At 43.5% G+C, this 22,759-nt stretch overlaps 1 protein-coding gene across 1 annotated transcript in view; it reads left to right on the forward strand.

The window, feature by feature from the left end:
• Nucleotides 1-22,759, forward strand: part of STK4 (serine/threonine kinase 4) — a 107,936-nt gene that overhangs the window by 59,353 nt on the left and 25,824 nt on the right. The window contains exons 6-7 of the mRNA XM_088442790.1: nt 214-381; nt 18,400-18,537. Of these exons, the coding sequence (XP_088298916.1) occupies nt 214-381; nt 18,400-18,537 (306 nt within the window). The remainder of the gene's footprint in view (nt 1-213; nt 382-18,399; nt 18,538-22,759) is intronic.

Consider the following 22,759-nt stretch of genomic DNA (forward strand, 5'->3'; position numbering starts at 1 on the left):
ACACTAGTCCTATTCATCACAGCCACAAATTTATAGCATCTAATTGTGTAATAACATACAATTTGGAGATGTGTGCCTGGATGTCCTAGGATACATTTTATACATTTTCTAAAAACTCTTTATTTTACCAAAGGTTGCTTATTTGTGTTTGCACCAACTACATGGAATATGTGAGCAATTCTTCCAGTTTACCTTCTGTGCTCCATCCATCAGGACACTATGGCGAAGCGGAATACCGTTATTGGTACACCTTTTTGGATGGCTCCAGAGGTGATCCAAGAAATTGGATATAACTGTGTGGCAGATATTTGGTCTCTTGGTATAACTGCAATTGAAATGGCTGAAGGAAAACCTCCATATGCTGATATTCATCCAATGAGGGTAAGCAGTATGAGCATAGTAAGTATAACAGTTACAATCTAAGGGGGAGATTTATCAAACCTTGGAGAGAGATAAAGTACAAACCAACCAGTTCCTGTCACTTATAGGCCGTGGGCCTCATTTATGAGCAAGTAATATTCTTGTTATCACTCGTTACTAATCTTAAATGACAGTTAGGAGCTGATGGGTTGATACTCTATCGCTCTTCACTTTATCTCTCTCCAAGGCTTGATACATCTCCCCCTAAAGCCGGGCATCCACTATACAATTTTCTGTCAATCTGGCTGGTCGGAATGAAAACCTGGTAATGTATGGGAGCAAATGACAATTGTCCATTTGCTCACAAACACTGGAAAATAAGCAAAAATGGTTGTTCAGACAAATTGGTTAAAACACACGAATTTAACCAATTTGAACATTTTGTTTTGTCCTTTTTTTCAGTGTTTAAACCCATATAATCGACTGTCATTTGCTCCCATACATTACCAGGTTTTCATTCCAACCAGCCAGATTGGACAGATATCTGACAGAAAATTGTATAGTGGATACCCAGCTTAAGACATGTAATACATGCCTACAAATGTCATATGGCTTTTCTGCCTAGCAATAGAACATTACTCAAAACATTTAGTAACCGTCTCATTTGCCTTCAAGTTTGGTTGTTGCTTGGCTGAGGCTATTGGCATTTGTGCACCCATTTATAGCCCTATGGAACCTGCAGCACTCCTACCAGAGGTGGAATATAAAGCCAGTGACAACTGTCATACATCACTGTTGTATCTTCAAGAGCTGATAAACCCACATTTGTTTATTAAAGTATAACACTCCTATGTGTCACTTAACTAAATAATATGGCTTAAATAACCTGTTCAGCATGCTATTTGTTTTTAACACTTTCCAAATTTTAAAACATGTATAACTAGTCTAGGGCGGGGTTGTCCTACCAGGGCATAGTGGTGGGCAACTGCACCGTGTTGCTGGGAGGATATAAACCTAAAACATGTGACTACGACACAGAACTGAGACTAGTCATTCCCTTACTCATCTAGGAAGAGCACATCTGCATGTATCTGGTAGGAGCCACAAGTATGTCACAGATTAATAAAGTAGAACTGGTAACTTCGGAATAAATAACCAGATGTTTATAACATAGGAATAACCCAAACAGTTAAAAAATGAATCATTTATTAATGCCATTTTTATCATACATTACTGTTCTGTCCTGGACAAATGTTCACTATAACAGTCAGTATGCAGCTAATTATAAAATGTATATTAAAACAAGCATACAGCATAAAAAATAACATATATAGGCATAACATCGTATAGTCCAAAAAAGAAAAGAAAAAAGAAAACAGAAGATAAAATAGGTAAAACTGGACGCATTTCACAGCTCCTAGTCGCTTCCTCGAGCTGTAAAAGAGTGGAAGAATATTTTTAAAATTATGCAATAGTAATATAGTAACAGTTATGTTAAGCATAATTAATATCTTAATATATCCATAAATAGTAATATACAAAATCATATTACTGCCCAATAATATGTCAGTACAGTAATAGACACCACTTTAGTAGCAATTCATCTGTAATATACTCATCAATAGTATTGGCCAGTAGTATTACACTGTGCCTATAAGTTATAATATGCCATTTAATGTTCATTTTAATAGTAATATGCTTGTAATATATCCACCAGTATTAATGTCCAGAATAAGCCTATGAAGAGCATGGCAATAATATGTCAATCTTACTGGCGTATAATAATATAAATAGCATTAATAGTAATGTAACCTCTTCATCTGTGCCACTCACCTCTTCAATGAAAAGATCTGAACACGAGAGAGGCAGTGAATTTCCCTGATGTAATGTGAAGTTGTGCGCAAGCGGCTTCTTACTGCTCGCTGCCTGTGGCCAGTCAGAAGCTTTTGATGCTCACACCTGCATTGTGAGTGATGTGTGCATTGAGTGGGGAAGCTGTCCCGATCCTACAGAGTAATGTATGGATGTTTTCCTCTTTACTGCTTTCTCACAGCAGGTTAACTGAGCGTGAGCCTTAGTAATTTCACAGGGTTTCCTGCATTCAACAGCTACACTGAGATGGGTTTAGAGAAAACTAAATCATCCTAAACTGTGTTTCCAAATCTTGGGTGGAAAAGTTTTGGAGACTTTATTTAATTTCATGATGTTCCTACCTTCCTATTTACATCTCATTAACAGTAGCCCTATTTCTCAACATTCTGTGTGTATTGAACAAAAATAAAATATATAGGGGTAGACTTAATTTTTTGTGTTTGCCGCCGTGATGCTTGCGCACATCACTGTATAATATGGTATAGCAACATCGCTAATTTTCCTGAGCACCTCTGTGGTCATTAAGCTGAAATTAATTTTGCCCATAGTGCGCTCTTCACCCAAAAATATCAATATATAAAATATAACATTAGTACTCCAACTAAGTAAATGGGTTGGGTAAGGTATACATAAAATGAGTGGTCCACAAGCGCAAAGTTCCTCTAACACTTCCGGTCCTGATAATCCTCTTGTCTGGAATTCCTCACCGTCTCAGAAAGAGAAAAGAGAGGATGAAATAATCTATTATGTTCACATATCATTCTAGAATATTCAATTTATGGAGGTGTTCTTCCCTTTGAAAACTCACCTCACACCAATGAGATGAGTGCCTATAAAGGTTTCTTTTATATCCCTTCCGGTCTGATCAGCATAGGTATTAGCCACATACACCAAGAAAAGTCCAGGAATGATGATGTTTGTCCATGCAAGATGACGTTTAGCCTCTTTCTGAGTTCCGTTTTTTGGAGGGAAAAATCCGAACTCGGAGTGCAAACTCGAACCTATCCGAGCCTGCACATCCCTAGTTCCAGGTCACCCAAGCAGGTGCACAGGGAGAGTTGACCAACGGTCACATTTTCCAGAGCACAATGGTAATGCATTGTAAATGGCGGGTGAACGATTTGTCACACAACTCCAAAACGAAGCAACCAATTACAATGCTACTATTTTTTTGCAAATCTACAAACCAAGACCTTTTATTTGGTATATGATGTGCCCTGTTCAGATTACAGCATCATAGAAAGATGTCACTCATAAAAGCCGTCCTTCTGCTATTAATATATAGATAAAATTACATAACATCATATGCATTAGATGATATTAGTGTGTGCAAATACAATCAGTGGTATTGTCAGGATTTTTTCTTAAACTGTGAAATTTAAGAAGGAGGGAAGACCAAGTATGAAGGTGAAAGAGGTGATATCGGAGGGGATGGTGAAGTACATTCTCATTTTAAAGGAAGAAATGTGGCCTGAGTAGTAATAGGTTGATAAGTCTAAAATGCAGTAGAATCATAAAGTAGAGAAGGATTTATAGTCAGTTGTCCGGGGGATCTAAATCTTGTACAAACAGATCGCCAAATACTACAAATAAGAAACTTAATACCTCAGGTCATAATTTTATCAGCTTGGGGAAATGCCACCATATAAGGGCAAAGGTGCCTGACTGAGAACATTGAGGACAACATGTATAAAAGGAATCTGGGGACAAACATGTTTCCTGGAGGGAACCATATAGCATTACAATACACTAGTTTGCAGGTATCTATGATCTGCAAACTCTCTTTGTTCTAGGGAATAGGATTGCCAACTAGCAACAGCTGGTGGGTTAGGTGCAAACCTCCCGACGTGCGCTGACAAGGCAAAGTGAAAAAACTTTCACTTACCTTCTCCACAGCCGGGGGGGAAGGGGCAGCGCTGGTCGTGGGCATGCACGCTGGGCACATGCGCGCACTGAGTATAAAGCTCTAAGCCATGCCCCCCTCGAGATTTTATGGAAGCTTTACAGATAGCAATAACAACTAGAACAGTGTTGGCTAACCTTGACACTCCAGCTGTTGTGGGACTATATATCCCAGCATGCCCTGCCACAGTTTTAGCATGCCCTAATAGCAAAACTGTAGCAGTGCATGCTGGGTTATGTAGTTCCATAACAGCTGGAGTGTCAAGGTTAGCCAACACTGAACTAGAACAAGAGTGAGTTTGGGAAGGGTGAGATCACCAAAATTCCTGTAGTCTAATAACAAAGGAGACAATAGACTATGTTGATGCAGAAACAAATAAGTTCACTAGAAACAATCAAACTGTAGTATAAGGTAATCAGGAAACCAACAGGGAATGGTTGAAGAATGATCTCTTATGTTGCCTTGAAATCAGGAACATAATCTAAACTCCTGCGAATTTGCGGTGACTGTAGAAGAAAAGGGTAATGCTAATTCTGATTTTTAAGGTTAGGTAAGTGCGCCTACTGCTGCTTCTGATCTTTTGGAGCACCTGAAAGTAAAGGAGAGATCGGGTATAACTAAGAACTGGCATGGATTGGGTGGGAGCTGTTGCTAGGCGGCAATACTATTTCCTAGAACAAAGACAGTTTGCAGATCATAGATTCCTTTAAACTAGTGTTTGCTCATTGGAAGGCTTTGCCACCTAGCAACAGCTGGTGGGTAGACTACCACATACCTGGTGGTTGCTCTAAGGAATTCTATCCTTTACGTATCGGAAAGCTTCCAATAGTATTTAACGAAGGTACGAGTGGGCGACCAACGATCGGCTTGCATTATGGACTGTAATGCACAAGCCTTTAGCGGCTGCCAATGTGACAGCATCACCACGAAGGGAGTGACTTTTGAAGTGGGAGGTGTCTATTCTTGAACTCTGCATGGCAGAAACTATCCAACCCCTGATCGTGGAAGGTCTAGCGGGATAAAAGGGCTTACGACAAGTGATAAAGAGGTTAGATTGTCATTCCTCAGTGGAGCTGTGAATGTTAGGTAGGATCCGACTGGCCTCTGACTAGATCGAACTCCACCAGAGGGGTCTGAATGGAACTGGTATTTATGTGTCCCCTCAGAACAATATGGAAAACCATCGGAGTGGGTGTCATCCAGGGTTCAGATGTGTGTATTAAAGAAAGTTCAGCTCCTCTGGCTGCAAATGCCAGTGCCAGGAGTGAAGCTAGCTTTCTTTAAAGATGTCGGCAGTGGAAGGAATAGTGGCTAAGACGTTTAGAAAAGGATTAATGTCCCACATGGTAGAGTATTGTGGGCATGGAGGTCGGACAAGAAAATACCTACCTTAAATAAGTAATCTAAGGTAGAGCTAATTTTCTATGAGGCCTGGAATAAGGAGAACCAGGGCAGAGCCATATGAACTTATCATGGTGGAATCGAGGCCTGACTCAAACTTAGCAGCCAGGAAATCCAGGGCTAAGTTAGGTTCAGAAAGAGAGCCCGAGGGCAGAGCCTGAGAAGCCCGCCTGGCCATAAACTCCTCTATTATGGACTGGTATCTGGATCTTGTTCTGGGTCTAAGAGAAGCATTTATCAAGGCCATGGAAGAGGCTGAGAGTTTAGTGGTGGTCAACAGCCGAGTAATGTTGCTATCCACATGCAATGGGGAAGATCCTGTAGGAGGTGTGGGGTTCCCTGGAAGCAGTCTCCTTGTGGAGGAGGGTGTTCAAGGGGGACCAAATTCTGGAGGGCCAGATGGTGTATACTAGAATAAGTTGAGATACCCTGTCCGCTTTGATCTTGTGGGGAACCTTCAGTAGCATGGCAGGAGGAGGAAAGTTGTATGGAAGAAAGAGGTCTGTCCATGGGAAGGACATCACGTCCATGTGGAGGGCCCCCTGAGTACAGTTCTGGAGATGAAGGTTCGAACCTGAGCAGTTTACAAAGTTGCAAACAGGTCCACTTGTGGTTGACCAAAGGTCTTCACAGTACTGAGAATAAATTCCGGTTTCAGAGTTGCCCAATCCAGCATGAGTTTTTCCTGGATAAGGAATCTACTAACTCGTTTAGCTCACCTGGAATGTATGTTGCGAACCTGAGTATGGATCGCTTCACCGCCCAGTACCAAATGTCTATTGGCTCTTGACAGAGAATGAGGTATCGAGTGCAAAGAAACTGCGGCCCTGTTGTCCAGAGGGTTGGCTGCCTTCAATTCTCCATTTCACCTGGTTTTAATCAGCCACAGAACCTGTGTAATTCATATGTGTCCTGAATTACAAATATGAATGTTAAAAAATAATGTAGTGTGGTGGTGCCCTAATATATCTGCACATCAGACAAGTAGGTAGAGTAGCCCATAAAAAAAGTGTTGCATCTCTGGATTGTTTCTGACTTGTAGATGACACCAAAAGATTATGTAAAATAACATATTCCCACAGCATTCAGACTTATGTGATAAAGCAATGGAAAAGCATCTTCACCTATCGTTCTTATTAACAATCACAATCTACAGCCATGGGCGGATTGTGAAATGAAAGTGGCCCTGGAAAATAAATCCAAAAGTGGCCCTACGTTTGCATGCCAAAGGCTCGCGCTCGAAAAAGTGGGTGTGTTCTTGTGGCAAGGGGAGTGACCTCATGTGACATGCCATGCTCACAAGCCATTAAGGAGAGAAGGGGGAGACACTGAGCTGGCTTGGTGGGAGACACTGGGGGGGGGTCAGAAATGGTGAGGTTCACTGGGCTGGAGAAGGGGGATACACTGTGATGGGGGGGTCATTTGTATGGGGGGCACAGGGCTGGGGAGAGGGGGTTACCTGGCTTGGGGGTTTAGAGCACTAACCTGTCTTGCAGTATGAGTAGACAGCATGCCTGGCCCAGCAAACCCACAGCAGCCGTGAAGAGCTCCTCAGCCTCCATCTCTGCACCAGATCCAGCTGCTGCCGCGACCTGGGAGACCAGTCGACCCTGCTCACAGGCCCCTTCTGCACGCGTACAGCTTCCTCCAGCCAGGGCCGGCACTAAGTGCCTCTGCACCTGGCGCCGTCCCATACTTCTCCGCCTGCGCCCTCCCCCTGGCCATAACTCCTTCTCTACTGCCGATGGGTGGAGGGCGGGGATATCCTCCTCACGGCCGCACAGACCGAATGCGCCTGGAGCCAGCCCTACCTCCAGCCAATGATCATCATCATCACCACCACGTAAGTGCTTCAGCGTGGGCTGGGAGCGTCCGGGCCGCTGACAGGCAACCTGACTTGAATATTCCTGATGCGCTACTGGGGGTGGGGCCATGCAACAGGCAGACCAGCCCCGCTGTCCCCTCCCCCAATGAGATTCCTCCTGGTAAATTATACGGCCAATCCGCCCCTGTCTACAGCAACAGTTTTGGGAGCTGCGTAAGATTATTTTATCTCAAATTAAAAGGTTTAGCGGGGAATTCAATTCAGCCTGTTAAATTTGCATGGGCGCAAAAGGGAGGGAACCTAGGGCTTCATTCCCTTAGACTATTCGATAAGACTGTCTTTTTCACCTGAACCCTTTTTAACGAGTGTTAAAAAAGTGCATTAGGTGCATTTTAGGGATGTTAACTCATAAAGTTCACAGACTTATGCGTCAGCTAGGTGTTTTCACCCGTTAACTGCACACTTATCAGGGATTTCTTTTCGGGTCTCATGAGACTTGAAAAGAAATTCCCAGAAAGTCGAGCTAATTGAATAGCTGCCGGCATTTAATTAGCACCCATTAACTTAATGGGGCTAATTGCATTCCACCCATATTCAGCTTGGAATTGTCACTGACATGTTCAGAGCATTTGTTTGAGGCACCAAGTGTAGAAAGTTTGTGGCTGTTTTTGAAGATTTGCAAAAATTTCTCGTCACTATAGTTGAAAATATTTTTAGCACCTTAAGACATTTTATAACTATCTGTATTTCACCAATGTAGACAAAATACAGTTTTCACATGGATTTCTTTTTACACGTTTATTACTTTTCCCTGATAATGTGTCATCACTAACAACAATAAAAACTGATCCTTTAATAAAACAAAAAGCTAAATCCTATATATATAGCACATGAGAAAATACAGGCATTTTATTTTAGCTGTCAGAACTTGCACTATTGTAATTAGGCATGTATACCACTAGATGGCAGCAAATGGATGCTACATCAGGCTAAGACCTGCACTCAGTTCTGTTAAATTAAAAGCACTGTCCAAAGTTGGCCTTGGCTCTATAACTCTGAGACAACGATTAAACAACCGCTACAAATAATGCACAAGTAATAAAGACAGTCCGTATATACCACGCTCTCATGTTTCATTTAAGACAAAAATTAGGCTAAAATGAGCAGTATTTATTAGACTAATGTAGATGTGGAAATTAATGAAGCATGTTCAGATGTAACCACAAAGTTAATGTTTGCATTTTTTGTGAGAAGTTCCAAGGACCAAAGAGGTGCACTTTATAAATATAGAAGCTTTGCAGGCCTGGATTTTTTTGCAGTTAATAAAGAAACCATTAAGTTATTCATATTTGCTAATATTATTAGTGCAAGTAATACACACATACCAAAATATTTATTTATTGATTTATTTTGTGTGGAATCCTCATGGCAATACCACTGAGCAAATGCTTATTTGTGACCTCCTGCTCCAGCTTTCTGCAAATGCACCTAATTTTACAGATAAGTGTGTGGAATTGCAGGCCGTCTGACACCACGTCTGAGGCTGTGGGCATACACTAAATTAGATCAGGGAGGAGAGGGGCATTCCCTGCTCCGTGTGGATTACAAATGTGTTTAAATGCAGAAACAAGATTTCATTTTGCAACCTGGGTGAATTTAAATGGGTCAAGGAGCAGAGAGGGTACATTTTCTGGGTGCTCATGGCTTGGAGAGAGGACACACAAGACTTACATTTTCCTGCACTTAGAACCTGATTCAGAGATTTACGCAATGCCGATATTTATGCAGATTAAGCGATTTTTATCCATCTTTTATGTGTGATAGCCGCACTGCGCATATGAAGCGATTGGTTGGCGATTATGCTCGCACCGAGAATTCACTTGTGGGAGGCAACGGGAGGTGGCTAAGGAAAAGCAGATGTGCCTGACCGTTTAAACGCCGTTTCATGGGCATGCATAAATTAGCCACTGCGATCTCCTTCTCAGCATGGGAGCTCTCAGCGTGTCAGGACTGGCCAGACTTGACTCAGAAGCTGCGTGGCTGCTCGACCTGAATCAGTGTTCCCGATGTTTATGCTGTTGCACGTCGTCGGATGGATATGAGAAAGCAGCAGTGGGCGTCCCTATACTCGGGGAAGCTTTGGAGACATTAACATATTTTCGCTATTGCGATCCGTGAGTTCCCGCAGTTGCGATTGCATTAATGTAAATCTCTGAATCAGACCCTTAATATTTGGGGCTTTCTCCCTTATGTAGAATAGAGCGCATTTTGCACCTTCAAGTTGTACTTTTGTAAGCTTCAAACATTAAAAAGTCACACTTGTAATAAAGCATCTCATTGTACAATCATGATTTATGACATTAATGAGGCTGTTTATATCAGAAAACTGAACGTTTAAAAGAGATTCTGAAGATGATGGAGGTTGAACATTGATGTTTACTGTTATTTACCATCCACATTTTACAGAGTATCACCCAACCTGGAAAGCTAGGCACAAACCCACATGGGACTGCGAGCAGAGAGGACACATGCTGTTTCACATCAGATTACTTCTGTTTAGAGGAGTGGTGTGGACCTTAATCTAGATACACACTCGTAATGTATGGGAGCAAATGATAATTATCCATTTGTTCCAAAACACTGGAAAATAGATGAAATTATTTTTCAAACAAATCGGTAAAATCAGTTTGAGTTAACCAATTTTTTCAGAACGATTGTTTTCGCCCGTTTTCCAGTGTTTGGGAGCAAATGGGCAATTGTAATATGCTCCTATATAAATACACATAGAATTTGACGGCAGATAAGAACCACTTGGCCCATTTAGTCTGCCCCATTTTTAAACCTATTGTTACCTCAACCATTATTGATCCTTACTTTACTGCTTAGTAAATAGACCCCATAGTCTTTCCTGGTATGTTTTGTGCTGTAGACTTTCCTTCTGGAGATATGGCCTCCAGAACTGAACACAGTATTCCAGATGAGGACGTACCAATAACCTATACAGTGGTATTATCATTTCTTTCTCTCTCCCTCTCCCTCTCCCTCTCCCTCTCCCTCTCCCTCTCCCTCTCCCTCTCCCTCTCCCTCTCCCTCTCTCATTCCTCTCCCTATGCAACCAAGCATCTGACTTGCCTTCCTCATTGCTTTGTTACAATGTTTGCTTGCCTTTAAGTCACCTGAAATAGTGACTCCCAGATCCCTTTCCTCTTCAGTACTTTCCAGTATAGTGCCATTAATACTATATTTAGATTTTGGATTTTTGAGACTTAAGTGGATGATCTTCCATTTTTTGGCATTAAACTGTAGTTGCCACCTTCTCGACCATTACTCTAGTCTACCTAGATCATCAATCATTTGTTTTACCCCTCCTGGTGTGTCTACCCTGTTGCATACCTTTGTGTCATCTGCAAAAAGGCATAGTTTCTCTTCAATACCATTTGCAATGTCACAAATAAAGATATTAAAAGCACTGGTCCAAGTACAGATCCCTGAGGTACTCCACTGGTAACATTTCCCTCTTGTGACTGCACTCCATTTACTACAACTCTCTGTTTCCTATCCTGCAGCCATGATCTTATCCATTCAACTATCTTTGTATCCAATCCCATGCTTTCCAGTTTATTTAACAGTTTATTTAATAGTCTGCGATGTGGAACAGTGTCAAAAGCCTTACTAAAGTCTAGATAAGCTATATCTATGGCCACCAATTTATCTATTTCCTTAGTCACCCAGTCAAAAAAGTCAATAAGATGTGTTTGACATTATATCCCCACAGTAAACCCATGCTGTTTGGGATCCTGCAAATTGCTGGATTTGAGATAATCTACGACTTTCTTTTAAGAGTGTTTCCATGAATTTCCCTACTACTGATGTAAGGCTCACTGGTCAGTAGTTGCTTGCCTCTTCCGTGCTTCCACTTTTGTGCAGTGGGACAACGTTTGCTTTTTTCCAGTCCTCTGGAATTACTCCAGTAGCTAGTGACTGGTTAAATAATTCTGTTAATGGTGTTACCAGCACCCTTTAAGCTCTTTTAGTATCCTTGGATGTGTCCCATCAGGCCCCATTGATTTATCCACTTTCAGTTTTGAGAGTTCTGTTAGGATCTTCTCCTCTGTAAATGTGCTTGTTCCTACCTCATTTTCTGATTACACCTGCAACTTAACTCTGGCCCCTTGCCCTCTCTTTCAGTAGTGAATATTGAACAAAACTAATTATTAAGATGGTCAGCTATTACATTGTCTCCCTCAACAAGACTCCCTATTTCTGTCTTTAATCTTTGTATTCCACCTTTTGTTTTTCTCCTTTCGTTTATATACTTAAAAAATGTTGCTCCCTTGTGAGGACATGAGATGTGTGTTACCAATGTACTGGCAGCATCTCAGTCCTTGCAGAGATCAATTTACTTTTTAGTACTTTTGTGTAACCCTTCCCGTCTCCTAGTGTATGTGTGATCATTCTCAGGACACACATTTCCATTACCATGAATATTATGTACTGTAAAAATGTAAGTAATTGTAATGTTTAATACTGGATAAGCCTTGATGTTAGCCTGGTCCATAGGTCTGTGTTATTCGTAACCACTAGAGCAAGGTGACACCTCCCAGAACAAAAGACCCTCTAAGTTAATTCCCACCTCCCCAGGGGATGCTCAGGATTTACTCCTCCTTCTATTTGCCTGTTTTGTGCTTCACGTGAACCTGGTAGACTGAACGGAACCATCCCAGCAGGTGTTCGTCAGGGAAGTAATACCCAGAGGAGGTAGGAGAAAGTGACAGCATAAGGGACTCGCACCAATCAGGAAACGGTGCAACCCCAATGGGTGGTCACAATATCGTGGGAAATTGGAAGATTTTAAAACATGTCACCGAAGGCAACTCCACATGTTAGTCGCTGACTTTGGCTAAGAGGCCTCACTCTGCCATGGTACTAGTGGAACGCATCACCAGTTCTGTGGATTTATACTTTGGAAATTCTGCAAGGACCTATACGCTATTCATTGCTGTGTGTTCTGTGATTAGCTTCTACTGTATGGGGTCCTGGAAATGCTTGATTGTACCCAGGGACTATCACTGCTGTGTGATCTCTGATAGTTTCTACGTGTGGGGTCCTGGAAGCGATTGAGTGGACATACGCTATTCACTGCTGTGTGATCAGTGATAGTTTCTACTGTGGGGACTGAGGGTCTCTAGCTATTTTGTGGAATTGTTCTGGGACATTATACTCTACTGGGACTGCCTCTGTCTGGACTGCTACCTGTTTATTGCCCGTTCACTGGATTTACTGCTTGTCCTGACATATTATCTATTTTTGTGTGCTGTGGAAAAATAAACCATCACGTTTGTTTCATCTGCTCGGTGTCTGGGTGATTGAGAGAACCCCGTATCCTCACATCCCTTTACACACTGACTGCACCATTTTCTCATCTGATTACTTTCTTAGCCTCCTTCTGTTTTACAAGATACACCTCTTTGAGGGGTATTCAGTACGAAATGTTAACCTCGCCGTCAAAGATTTCGCCGCACATCGGAGCTTTTGCCGGTGAAAAAGTATCGCGCGTGCTCCCGCTTATCCCCGTATTCAATATGAAAACGGGACCCGGCGATACTTGGATCGGGGAAAACAAATGGGAATTTTTTGGAAATAATTGTAGGACCCCCCTAAAGATGTCCAAACCTCGGGTTCACTATGGGTACCCCCATTTTTGCCTGCAGAAGAAAATCGGGGTTTTTAAATAGCTGCGGCAGGTGTTTTTTTCCCGACTTTGAAGAAGTGATGCAGAAGAGCATTTAGCTTTTTTTTTTCGTTTTTAAAAGTGGTCCCATCAAATTTGGGGTACATGAAAATGGGTACTAGCATATTTTTAAGTCCCTAAAGTTATTTTTTAAAAATTCTGCAAAAATGCACCTGCCGCTACTTTGCGCAATGAAAAAAACACCTGCCACATACTTGGGGACCCCACCAGAATTAATTTCGTTAGTTTGGCATTTTTTTTTTTCCTTTTTTTTATATTTTCACAACAAATTTTTTTTTTTTTTTTTTTTTTTTAGGGTGTCCCGATTTATTTATTTATTTTTTTAAACAATTTTTTTTGAACATTTCCTTTTAAGGGGACATTCCCAAAAGTACAGGTTCTTTTTTATAAGCCTGCACCCCCAAATCCCAATTCTGCATTTTTTTCACTTGCTGTAGTGAATTGAAAAATTAACCCTGTTTTTTTTAAAAATGACCCTTGACCCCATTAAGGAATAAAAACGGGAATTTTTGGGAAATATGCCTGGGACCCCCCTAAAGATATCCAGACATGGGGGATCACTATGGGTACCCCTGTTTTTGCCTGCAAAATAAAGTCGGGCTTTTAAATAGCTTTGCCAGGTCTTTTTCCCTGCCGCGGCTATTAGAAACCCCGACTTCCTTCAGGAGATAAAAATGGGGGTACCCATAGTGATCCCCCATGTCTACACAACTTTAGGGGGTCCCTAGAATATTTCCCGAAAATTCCCGTTTTTTGTTGAACCTGTAAAAAAAAAAGTAGCAAAAATGTACAAAAAAAATTACATAAGGTCCCCCCCCCCCCCCAAAAGCCAAACCAGCTCCAGGCATGCCAGCCAGTGGTGGTTTCTAAAAATACGGGGAACAAAATGTGTAGGGTTCCACCGTATTTTAGAAACCAACACCAGGCTGCAGGGACTAGTGCTGGTTTTAAATATAGGGGACAAAAAAGACGTGGGGTACCCCCTATATTTAAGACCAGCACCAGACCCAACCAACCGGGGTGTAATGCCACAGCCCGGAGACCCAATCACCGGGGCTCCAGGTCCAAAGCATTACACCCCAAGTCGGTCAGCGCAAGCCGGTTATATCGGGGGAGTTGGGGACCCCCCAAAAAAGGGTTCCCCCTCTTCCAAGCACCACAGGCTTACGCTGAAGCCTGGGGCTCATGCCCATACCCCTGGAGCGGTGGGTATGGGGGTAATAGGGGGGCCAAATAATGTGACACTATTGTACTTTACAATACTTGCTACCTCTTTCCCAAACCACACTGGCTTCCTTTTCCTTGTGGTTTTCCTAACCCTTTTGATACAAAGGTCTGTTGCCTTTTATATCGCACTTTTTAATTCTTCCCACCTCTCCTGCACTCCTTTCAAGTTCCTCCACTCTGCCAAAGATTCGCTTACACATCTTCCCATCCCTGCAAAATCAGCCTTCCTAAAATCTAACACCTTTTTGTTTTTGTAAGGAGTGAGTCAGTATCTGTCTTTATTCTGAACCATACTGCTTGATGATCACTGGATCCCAGGTTTTCACCCACTTTTACATCAGATATTCTGTCTCCATTTGTGAGTATTAAGTCTAATATTTCGTCTTTCAGAGTGGCCTCCCTTACCAATTGCTGGAGGGAGGCTCCGTGCAATGAATTCAGGATGTCCCTACTTCTAGTGGAACTTGCCACAGACACCTCCCGTGATTATAACCTCTCCTTTTAATGCCATATTAATGATGTCCTGCAATAGTTTATTGTCCAGTTCCTCTTACTGACCTGGTGGTCTGTAGATTACCCCAATATGAAGAATCACTTTCTCCCCTGTTTCTATAGTCACCCAAAAGAACTTCCTTGACATACATTGTTGCTACTCCTCCTATTACCAGATTTTCTTTCCAACCAGTCAGATTGGACAGATTATTTTAAGGCGCATATCCACTCCACAATATTGCTCCATGAGCGATCTCGTGTAGTGTGTCCCCGGAAGTGGTGTGTTCAATGTTCTTAACGACATTGAGCACACGCACTGAATGTTATTATGCACGATATCGTTCAGTGCCGGTTCCCTCACTCATTCCCCAAACCTGTACAACCTGACAATATGATCAGGTTGGACAGCAGGTTCGGGCGATGTACGACGTTGTCAATGACCAGCGGTCATTGTTGGCAGATCTACTGGCCGATATAATGAACGATAAAGATATCGTAAATGTTCATTTATCGGCTAGTGGATATGGGGCTTTATAGTGTGTACCTAGCTTTACCTTCCACCAAGACCAAACTAAATTAAACAATGTTTCATAACACTATGGAATAGGGGTGCATCAAGAATTGTGTGTGTGTGTGTGTGTATATATATATATATATATATATATATATATATATATACATACACATACAGTCATATTGGGACATTGACAGAATTTACATATTTTGGCCTCTATTCACCACCACAATGGCTTTGAAATGAAACAAACAAGATGTGATTTAACCGCAGACTTTCAGATTTAATTTGAGGGTAATTACATCCAAATCAGGTGAACGGTGTAGGAATTACAATGGTTTCTATATGTGCCTCCCAGTTTTTAAGGGGCCAAAAGTAATGGGACAAACTAAACAATCCTAAATCTAACTTTCACTTTTTAATACTTTGTTGCAAATCCTTTGCTGTGTGTGTGTGTGTGTATATATATATATATATATATATATATATATATATATTCGGAATTGGTATAGCTGTATCTGGAGCAGGACTGTAGGGAAGAGTGTGCGACTGGTGCTGCTGCCTATTTACAACTTGCAGGGTGCCTTAGGAGGCACCGTGCTACATAGAAAGGTTCCCATCTTCCAGCTTCCCCGCAGTGTTGTGTGACAATGTGACATCACAATCACCAGGAGGGGGGTAAGCCCTTCTATGGAGCGGATTTGGAGATACATAGCAATAGGTGTTTCTAATTTATTTTCTTGTGCTTTGCAACATGGAACGCATATTCCAATTACTATTATTGAGCATCATTTTAAACTTTTTAGAAGCATATGTGAAAACACAAACATCACTAGTCATAGCTGTAAGATGAAGCAACTGGATATTGCATTATATATTCAGAAGTATGGTTCCTATTATTAGAGGCATTGCAGCTCTTTCTGCAGCCCATATAAGTCCAGTATTCCTAGCACATAAATATCTAAATGAAACTGTGGTGTAACAGACGGTCATTGATCTCTAGTTAATGGATCTAATTATAGAGCCTATTGTGCGAACACACCCTGCCTTCTTTATCTTGGAGCCATGCCGGGAAATCAAGGCTGATTGGAATCATCTCGGATATCTCACTTTAAAATCAGGATATTGAGGAAGAATATTAGACAGGTTCATGGTGTTCTAGATGGGCAGAGTTTGCTGTGCTGAGGGAAGGACATTACCAGGTTAACAAATCGTCGTCATGAAATCCTTTACATGTAAAATAAAATCTTTTTGTGCTGCTTTATTGCCAGTATATTACCACTGTGTCAAGATTAAAGGGGGAACCACAAAAGCTGTTTAAACCCTATACCACAATTGAGGATGCAGTGATCTAAGGGCCTGATTCAGACCCGCTCTCGAGCGCTGAGTGCTCGCAAGCGGGTCGATGTTGGCCCAGTGCGCATGCACGAGACTCGGATAGCGACGGGCAAGCCGTTGCTCCGGGTCTTGTACCAAAGGGGGCGTGCTGTCGATGTTGAGTGATAGCACGCCCCCTTTGGTGGGCGGGCCGGGGGCGTGGCTGGCCAGACGGAGGCGTTCCCATGGGAACGCCTACCGTCTGGGGTCGGCCCCACTGACATCATAAGTGATGTCAGTGGGAGTGCTTTCGGCTCTGATAGAGCCGAAAGCACTCTAGGGCTTGCGGCAATGAGACCCTACCACAAGGGTCTCGTCGCAAGCCCGATGGTCGCGATGGTCTTGACCATCGCGACCGTCTTCCTGGCCGCTCGCTATAGCTGTGGGTGGTCACCCACAGCTATGCGAGCGGCCAGGAGGCCGCTCTAAAAAACCAGAGGGCCGGCCCTGATTCAGAGCGAGCGCTCTGTCAGAGCGTCCGGCTCTCAATCAGACCCTAAGTGTACTACTGTTAAACTTTTGTTTTGCTTACAAACATGCTTGCAATAAAGTTGTTTTTGTAACCTGTCTACTGTCTGCAACACTCCCATAAAACGCAACATTAATGTGTGTCTGTTTTGCCAACCAAGGAACGTCCACTAAAATTCTCTTACCAGGCATCCAAATCTGTACTGTGTCTTTGTTCGCAGATTATGGGGACGCTTACGCTGTGGGTCTCAGGTGTACGCAAGGTAGTAATAACATTGGCCGCTGGCATCCATATCAGCACTGCGCCCAACTCAGAATCAGGCCCCTCAGGTCCACTTTCCATCTGTGATCATTCTAGCCTCATGCAAAATGTCAATGTCTTCTATAATGAGGGAATCCGTGACTCGCTTTATGATGTAAAACAGAGATATAAATCTATCCTGAGCAGTAAGAAGGATTTCTTGCGTTAATCCTGAACAAGGAAATAAAGCAGCTCTTTATTATAACTGTACACAGGAATGTCTCTCTGCCTTTGTTGACATACACTTTTCCATGACAATGTAAGGCAAACTTGCTTACCTTTAAATATTCCTTTCTGGTAGATCCCAGGGGGAAGGTAGAGGTTGGAGGTGCAGAAATCACATAATTGCGACCTTAGCCCCTGTGTAATGCCGCAATTACAAACACCGGGGAGGAGGGGGTGGTGGACAGGGCCATAATGGGAAAATTCTTAGCAGAGTCTATTGTACTCTCCCGGGAGTGCGGCAGAACTCTCTAATGTGAGTCTCAATGGTATTCCTGGAGGGTAGGCAAGCATGGTTTAAGGCAGAAGATGAAGAGCAGTATTTGTATTTGTCATTTATTAAACTTTCTATGGAAAGTCCAACAGAGCTCCGTGTAATTTTACTTACTTTGCTTTCCATTAGTCCATCTTGCCAACACAAGGGCATTCCAAGTGTCATGGTGTATGCACTTCCAGCAGTCACTAGGAATGCACATCAAATGCATTTTGATTGAAGCCTCTTGTCCATGTATTTCGATTTCCTATGAACTGTATCCTGCATTAAAAATACATGGCTAGATGTGCACACTCCTTCTTTTTCTTTTATTGACAAAAACTTTATTTGGCTCATTTTAAAGCCTTTTATCTAACACTTAAATATACATATTATGTTGTTATACTCACCTGCATTGTTTATCTTTTAAAGGCAATTTTCATGATCCCATCAAACCCACCACCGACACTCCGAAAACCAGAACTTTGGTCAAAACAGTTCATAGATTTTATTAACCAGTGCTTAGTCAAGAATCCAGAGCAGAGAGTGAGTGCAACGGAACTTCTACAGGTATAACGCGTCATGATTTCCAATCTCTGTTTTTTATTGCCAAATGGGACATAGGGTGCACACCTACTGTATATAACACACCGTACTGGTGATAGTGACTAATACACATGCATGTGCTTAGCAGTGGCATAACTTCATCCCAGGTGCCCGGAGGCAAGATAAATGTTGGTGCCCCCCCAATTAAAGTTAACCAACCCCCCAGCACCTATGCCAGCCCCAGTTGCCGCTGCCCCCCTATGCAGTTCCCCCAGTAGTGGTCCCCCTATGCAGTGCCCGCCTATGTAGTGCCCCCCAGTAATGGTCCTCCTATGTGGTACCTCCAGTAGTTGTCCTCCTATGCAATACCTCCAGTTGTAATGCCCTGTAGTGCCCCCAGTAGTAATGCTCCCTGCAGTGCCCCAGTAGTAAAGTCCCTTGAAGTGCCCCCAGTAGTAAGCCCCCTGTAGTGAGCACCCCCCCAGTAATACCCCCTGTAGTGAGCACCCCCCCAGTAATGCCCCCTGTAGTAAGCCCCTGTAGTGAGCACCCCCCCAGTAATACCCCCTGTAGTGAGCACCCCCCCAGTAATGCCCCCTGTTGTAAGCCCCTGTAGTGAGCACCCCCCCAGTAATGCCCCCTGTAGTAAGCCCCTGTAGTGAGCACCCCCCCAGTAATGCCCCCTGTAGTAAGCCTCTGTAATGAGCACACCCCCCATTTGCTCTCTGTTGTGAGCACACCCCCAGTAATGCCCCCTGTAGTAAGCCCCTGTAGTGAGCACCCCCCTGTAATGCCCCCTGTAGTAAGCCCACCCCCAGTAATGCCTGCTGTAGTAAGCCCCTTGTAGTGAGCACCCCCCCAGTAATGCCCCCTGTAGTAAGCACCCATCAGTAATGCCCCCTGTAGTAAACCCCTGTAGTGAGCACCCCCCAGTAGAAAGCCCCTGTAGTGAGCACCCCCCCAGTAATGCCCCCTGTAGTAAGCCCCTGTAGTGAGCACCCATCAGTAATGCCCCCTGTAGTAAGCCCCTGTAGTGAGCACCCCCCCAGTAATGAGCACCCCCCCCGTAATGCCCCCTGTAGTGAGCACCCCCAGTAATGCCCCTTGTAGTAAGCCCTTGTAGTGAGCACCCCCCCAGTAATGCCCCCCTGTAGTAAGCCCCTGTAGTGAGCACTCATCAGTAATGCCCCCTGTAGTAAGCCCCTGTAGTAAGCCCCCCCCCTGTAGTAAGCCCCTGTAGTGAGCACCCCCCCAGTAATGCCCCCTGTAGTAAGCCCCTGTAGTGAGCACCCCCCCAGTAATGCCCCCTGTAGTAAGCCTCTGTAATGAGCACACCCCCCAATTGCCCTCTGTTGTGAGCACACCCCCAGTAATGCCCCCTGTAGTAAGCCCCTGTAGTGAGCAGCCCACCAGTAATGCCCCCTGTAGTAAGCCCCTGTAGTGAGCACCCCCCCCAGTAATGCCCCCTGTAGTAAGCCCCTGTAGTAAGCCCCTGTAGTGAGCACCCCCCCAGTAATGAGCACCCCCCGTAATGCCCCCTGTAGTGAGCACCCCCCAGTAATGCCCCTTGTAGTGAGCACCCCCCCAGTAATGCCCCTTGTAGTGAGCACCCCCCCAGTAATGCCCCCTGTAATAACCCCCTGTAGTGAGCACCACCCCCCCCCGCCGCGCGCGCACACAAAAGAAATAAAAATAAAAAAAACACCTTAATCCCCGCTCCAGTGCTGCTGACTTCCGTCCCCGCCCCCCTCTCCTCGGAACTATGGGAGTGACGTCATGGCGTCATTCTCATAGTGCACTGCGGGACCCGGAGCGCAGGAGTGAGCTCCAGCTGTCGCTGATGCCGGAGGAGGGGGAGAGAAGGAGCCGGGAACCCCCTGCACCACAGTAGTTACGCCACTGGAGGTGGAGCGCCGATCTCCAGCGCTCCTTCTCCATGCAGCTCCTCAGCAGTGGCCGTCCCGGATGACAATGGAGCCAGGTGCCACCTTCAGGGCTGGCGCCCGGCGGCAAATTACTCCATTGTCTCCGGGAGTTCCGCCACTGGTGCTTAGCAAGTGTGAAACTACACTGCAGCTCTTCTAGCTATACTGAAGATGAGAAACTAAATGGATCCCATAACAGGAACCACTGCTTTTTGAATATTCATATTTGTCAGTTTGGAGTAAAATAATATTTTGCTTTGCTTTTTAAACTTTCCTTCTTCTATCCTTTGTAACTAACTCCGACTAAACTATGGATAAATGTTTTTTTTACTTCCATTTAATTTTATGTCCATTTAATTAATGGTTAAACTACATTGTAAGAAACGACTTCTTGTTTTCGTTCCTATCAGGAATTGGTAATACTTTCACTGATATCTTATTCCACCTTAGTGACATCACACATAGGCATTGCCCCTAGACTTCTACCCCAAACTATTGTACGTGAGAGAATTATCACAACTCCAATGATTGACAGGAGAACTCACAAAGATAAAAGGTTCAAACTACCTCTATGATTGACTATTTAGTACTGTCCTGAACACTTCACAAAGGGGCTAAATCAGCTTAGGACGGAATTGCAATTCCGTCATTGCTAATATGCAAATGCAGCAGGAGGTGTATAAAACCCCCTGCTGCATATGCGATCCCAGCACTGCGCCCAATGTTGCAGACTGGGATCACCATCTCGACCAGCTGAGCAAGCCACCGCTTACTCAGGCTCGCCGGCTTGCGTGGCCAGGATATTGCATCCGTGGATGAAGCCCCTAGTCTTGCCACTCCCAGAAGCCGGGGCGGACACCCCCCCATTTCCGGGAGCGCCGGCCATCCCCGCACCGTACCTTAAATGCATCTGCCTGTCAATCAAGCAGAGGCAAAGAAGGGGCTGCGTGTGATTACGCAGGACCTGTTCTGCACATTCGTAGAACGAATCCTGCGCACATACAGATTCCTAATGATCAGGACTCTGCGTGATCAGCATTTCACATACGTGCAATGCTATATCAGTCCCAAAGTCCAATAATTAATAATTTTTATGAAGGTGTATTGTACATTTATAGAGATAAGTTGCTCATAAATCATACATGTAGATATTCTGAGAATGTAACATGCATACAATAGATTGGCTACTTTCACCCAAAGAGGTATAAACAAAACTTGGCCAAGGTAAGAATTTTTGAAAGTAGGATACCCCTCTCAGTGGTGCTCATGTAACACAGCAGAATTTCACAGAGTCTGACCTGAGCACTGGTAGCATTGACCTCTAATAGGGAGGTGAGGAGTGATGGTCAGGAGGAAGGAGGGTTGGGGTGGATTACCCATGGCTATCCTTGATTGAGAGCTATAAACTGAAAAATGATGATGATTATCAGCTGACCACAGCACGGGGGAGTATGACCAGTGACGTTAGTATTAGTAATAAGCAATAGCAAGCTGTCCATGGGAACAGATGTAGTATGTCATCCATAGGCCAGAATGCAGTGAGACCTTTCAGCTTCCCTTCACATTAGTGTACTATGCATAGCAGAGTAGCTAGAAGCAGTGTTTTCATTTAATTGCTTGTACAGCTTAAACTGTGCAACTCCTTGGGAACTCTCAGGGTAAGGATTTCCCTTCATAGCCAGTAGGAATCTTCTCAGTGTTTGTACTGCTGAAGAGATAAAGTGGTCCGAGCACAGCGTAGGCTGAGACGTGACTTCAGGAAACTAGGACATGATGTGGTGGGAATAGTGTGTTCTGTAAATATTTCACTGAATTATTTAGTGACCTTAGAGTAGGCCTTTGCCAAATACAACACATATTAAATACAAAATAAATAAAACAAAGTGGCAAGGGTAATGTCATTCATTATTAGTAACAAGAAATGTTAACCTATTGGATATACCAGGAATGTTGTGCATCTTGTTAATGCTTACACCATTGTGAAAACACTGGGGTCAGCACAGGGTCTAGACCATTACAAATAATCACAGGTCATTTGGAGATGCAGGTGGCCACAGGACAGGGATGGGCGTAAATGAGGCAACTGACTTTGGCAGTAGGATTTCGTGGGCAGAAAAATGATTTATAGTTTTAATTAGTGGTTTCTACATTTTAACATATTTAATAGAAAATACATTTTGTGATTTTTAAAGTTTACACTACCCTATACTGTACGTGTTCCTAGTACACCTGTTTATGGTAGATTGTATAATGCATAAGAGAGAGACTGTCATTTAGGAAGCAGAATGGTTAGATCCATGTCTGCTACAGGATTACAGAAG

The sequence above is a fragment of the Taudactylus pleione genome, unplaced genomic scaffold (assembly GCF_031769625.1).
Source record: "Taudactylus pleione unplaced genomic scaffold, aTauple2 ptg000317l, whole genome shotgun sequence".
NCBI lineage: Eukaryota > Metazoa > Chordata > Amphibia > Anura > Myobatrachidae > Taudactylus > Taudactylus pleione.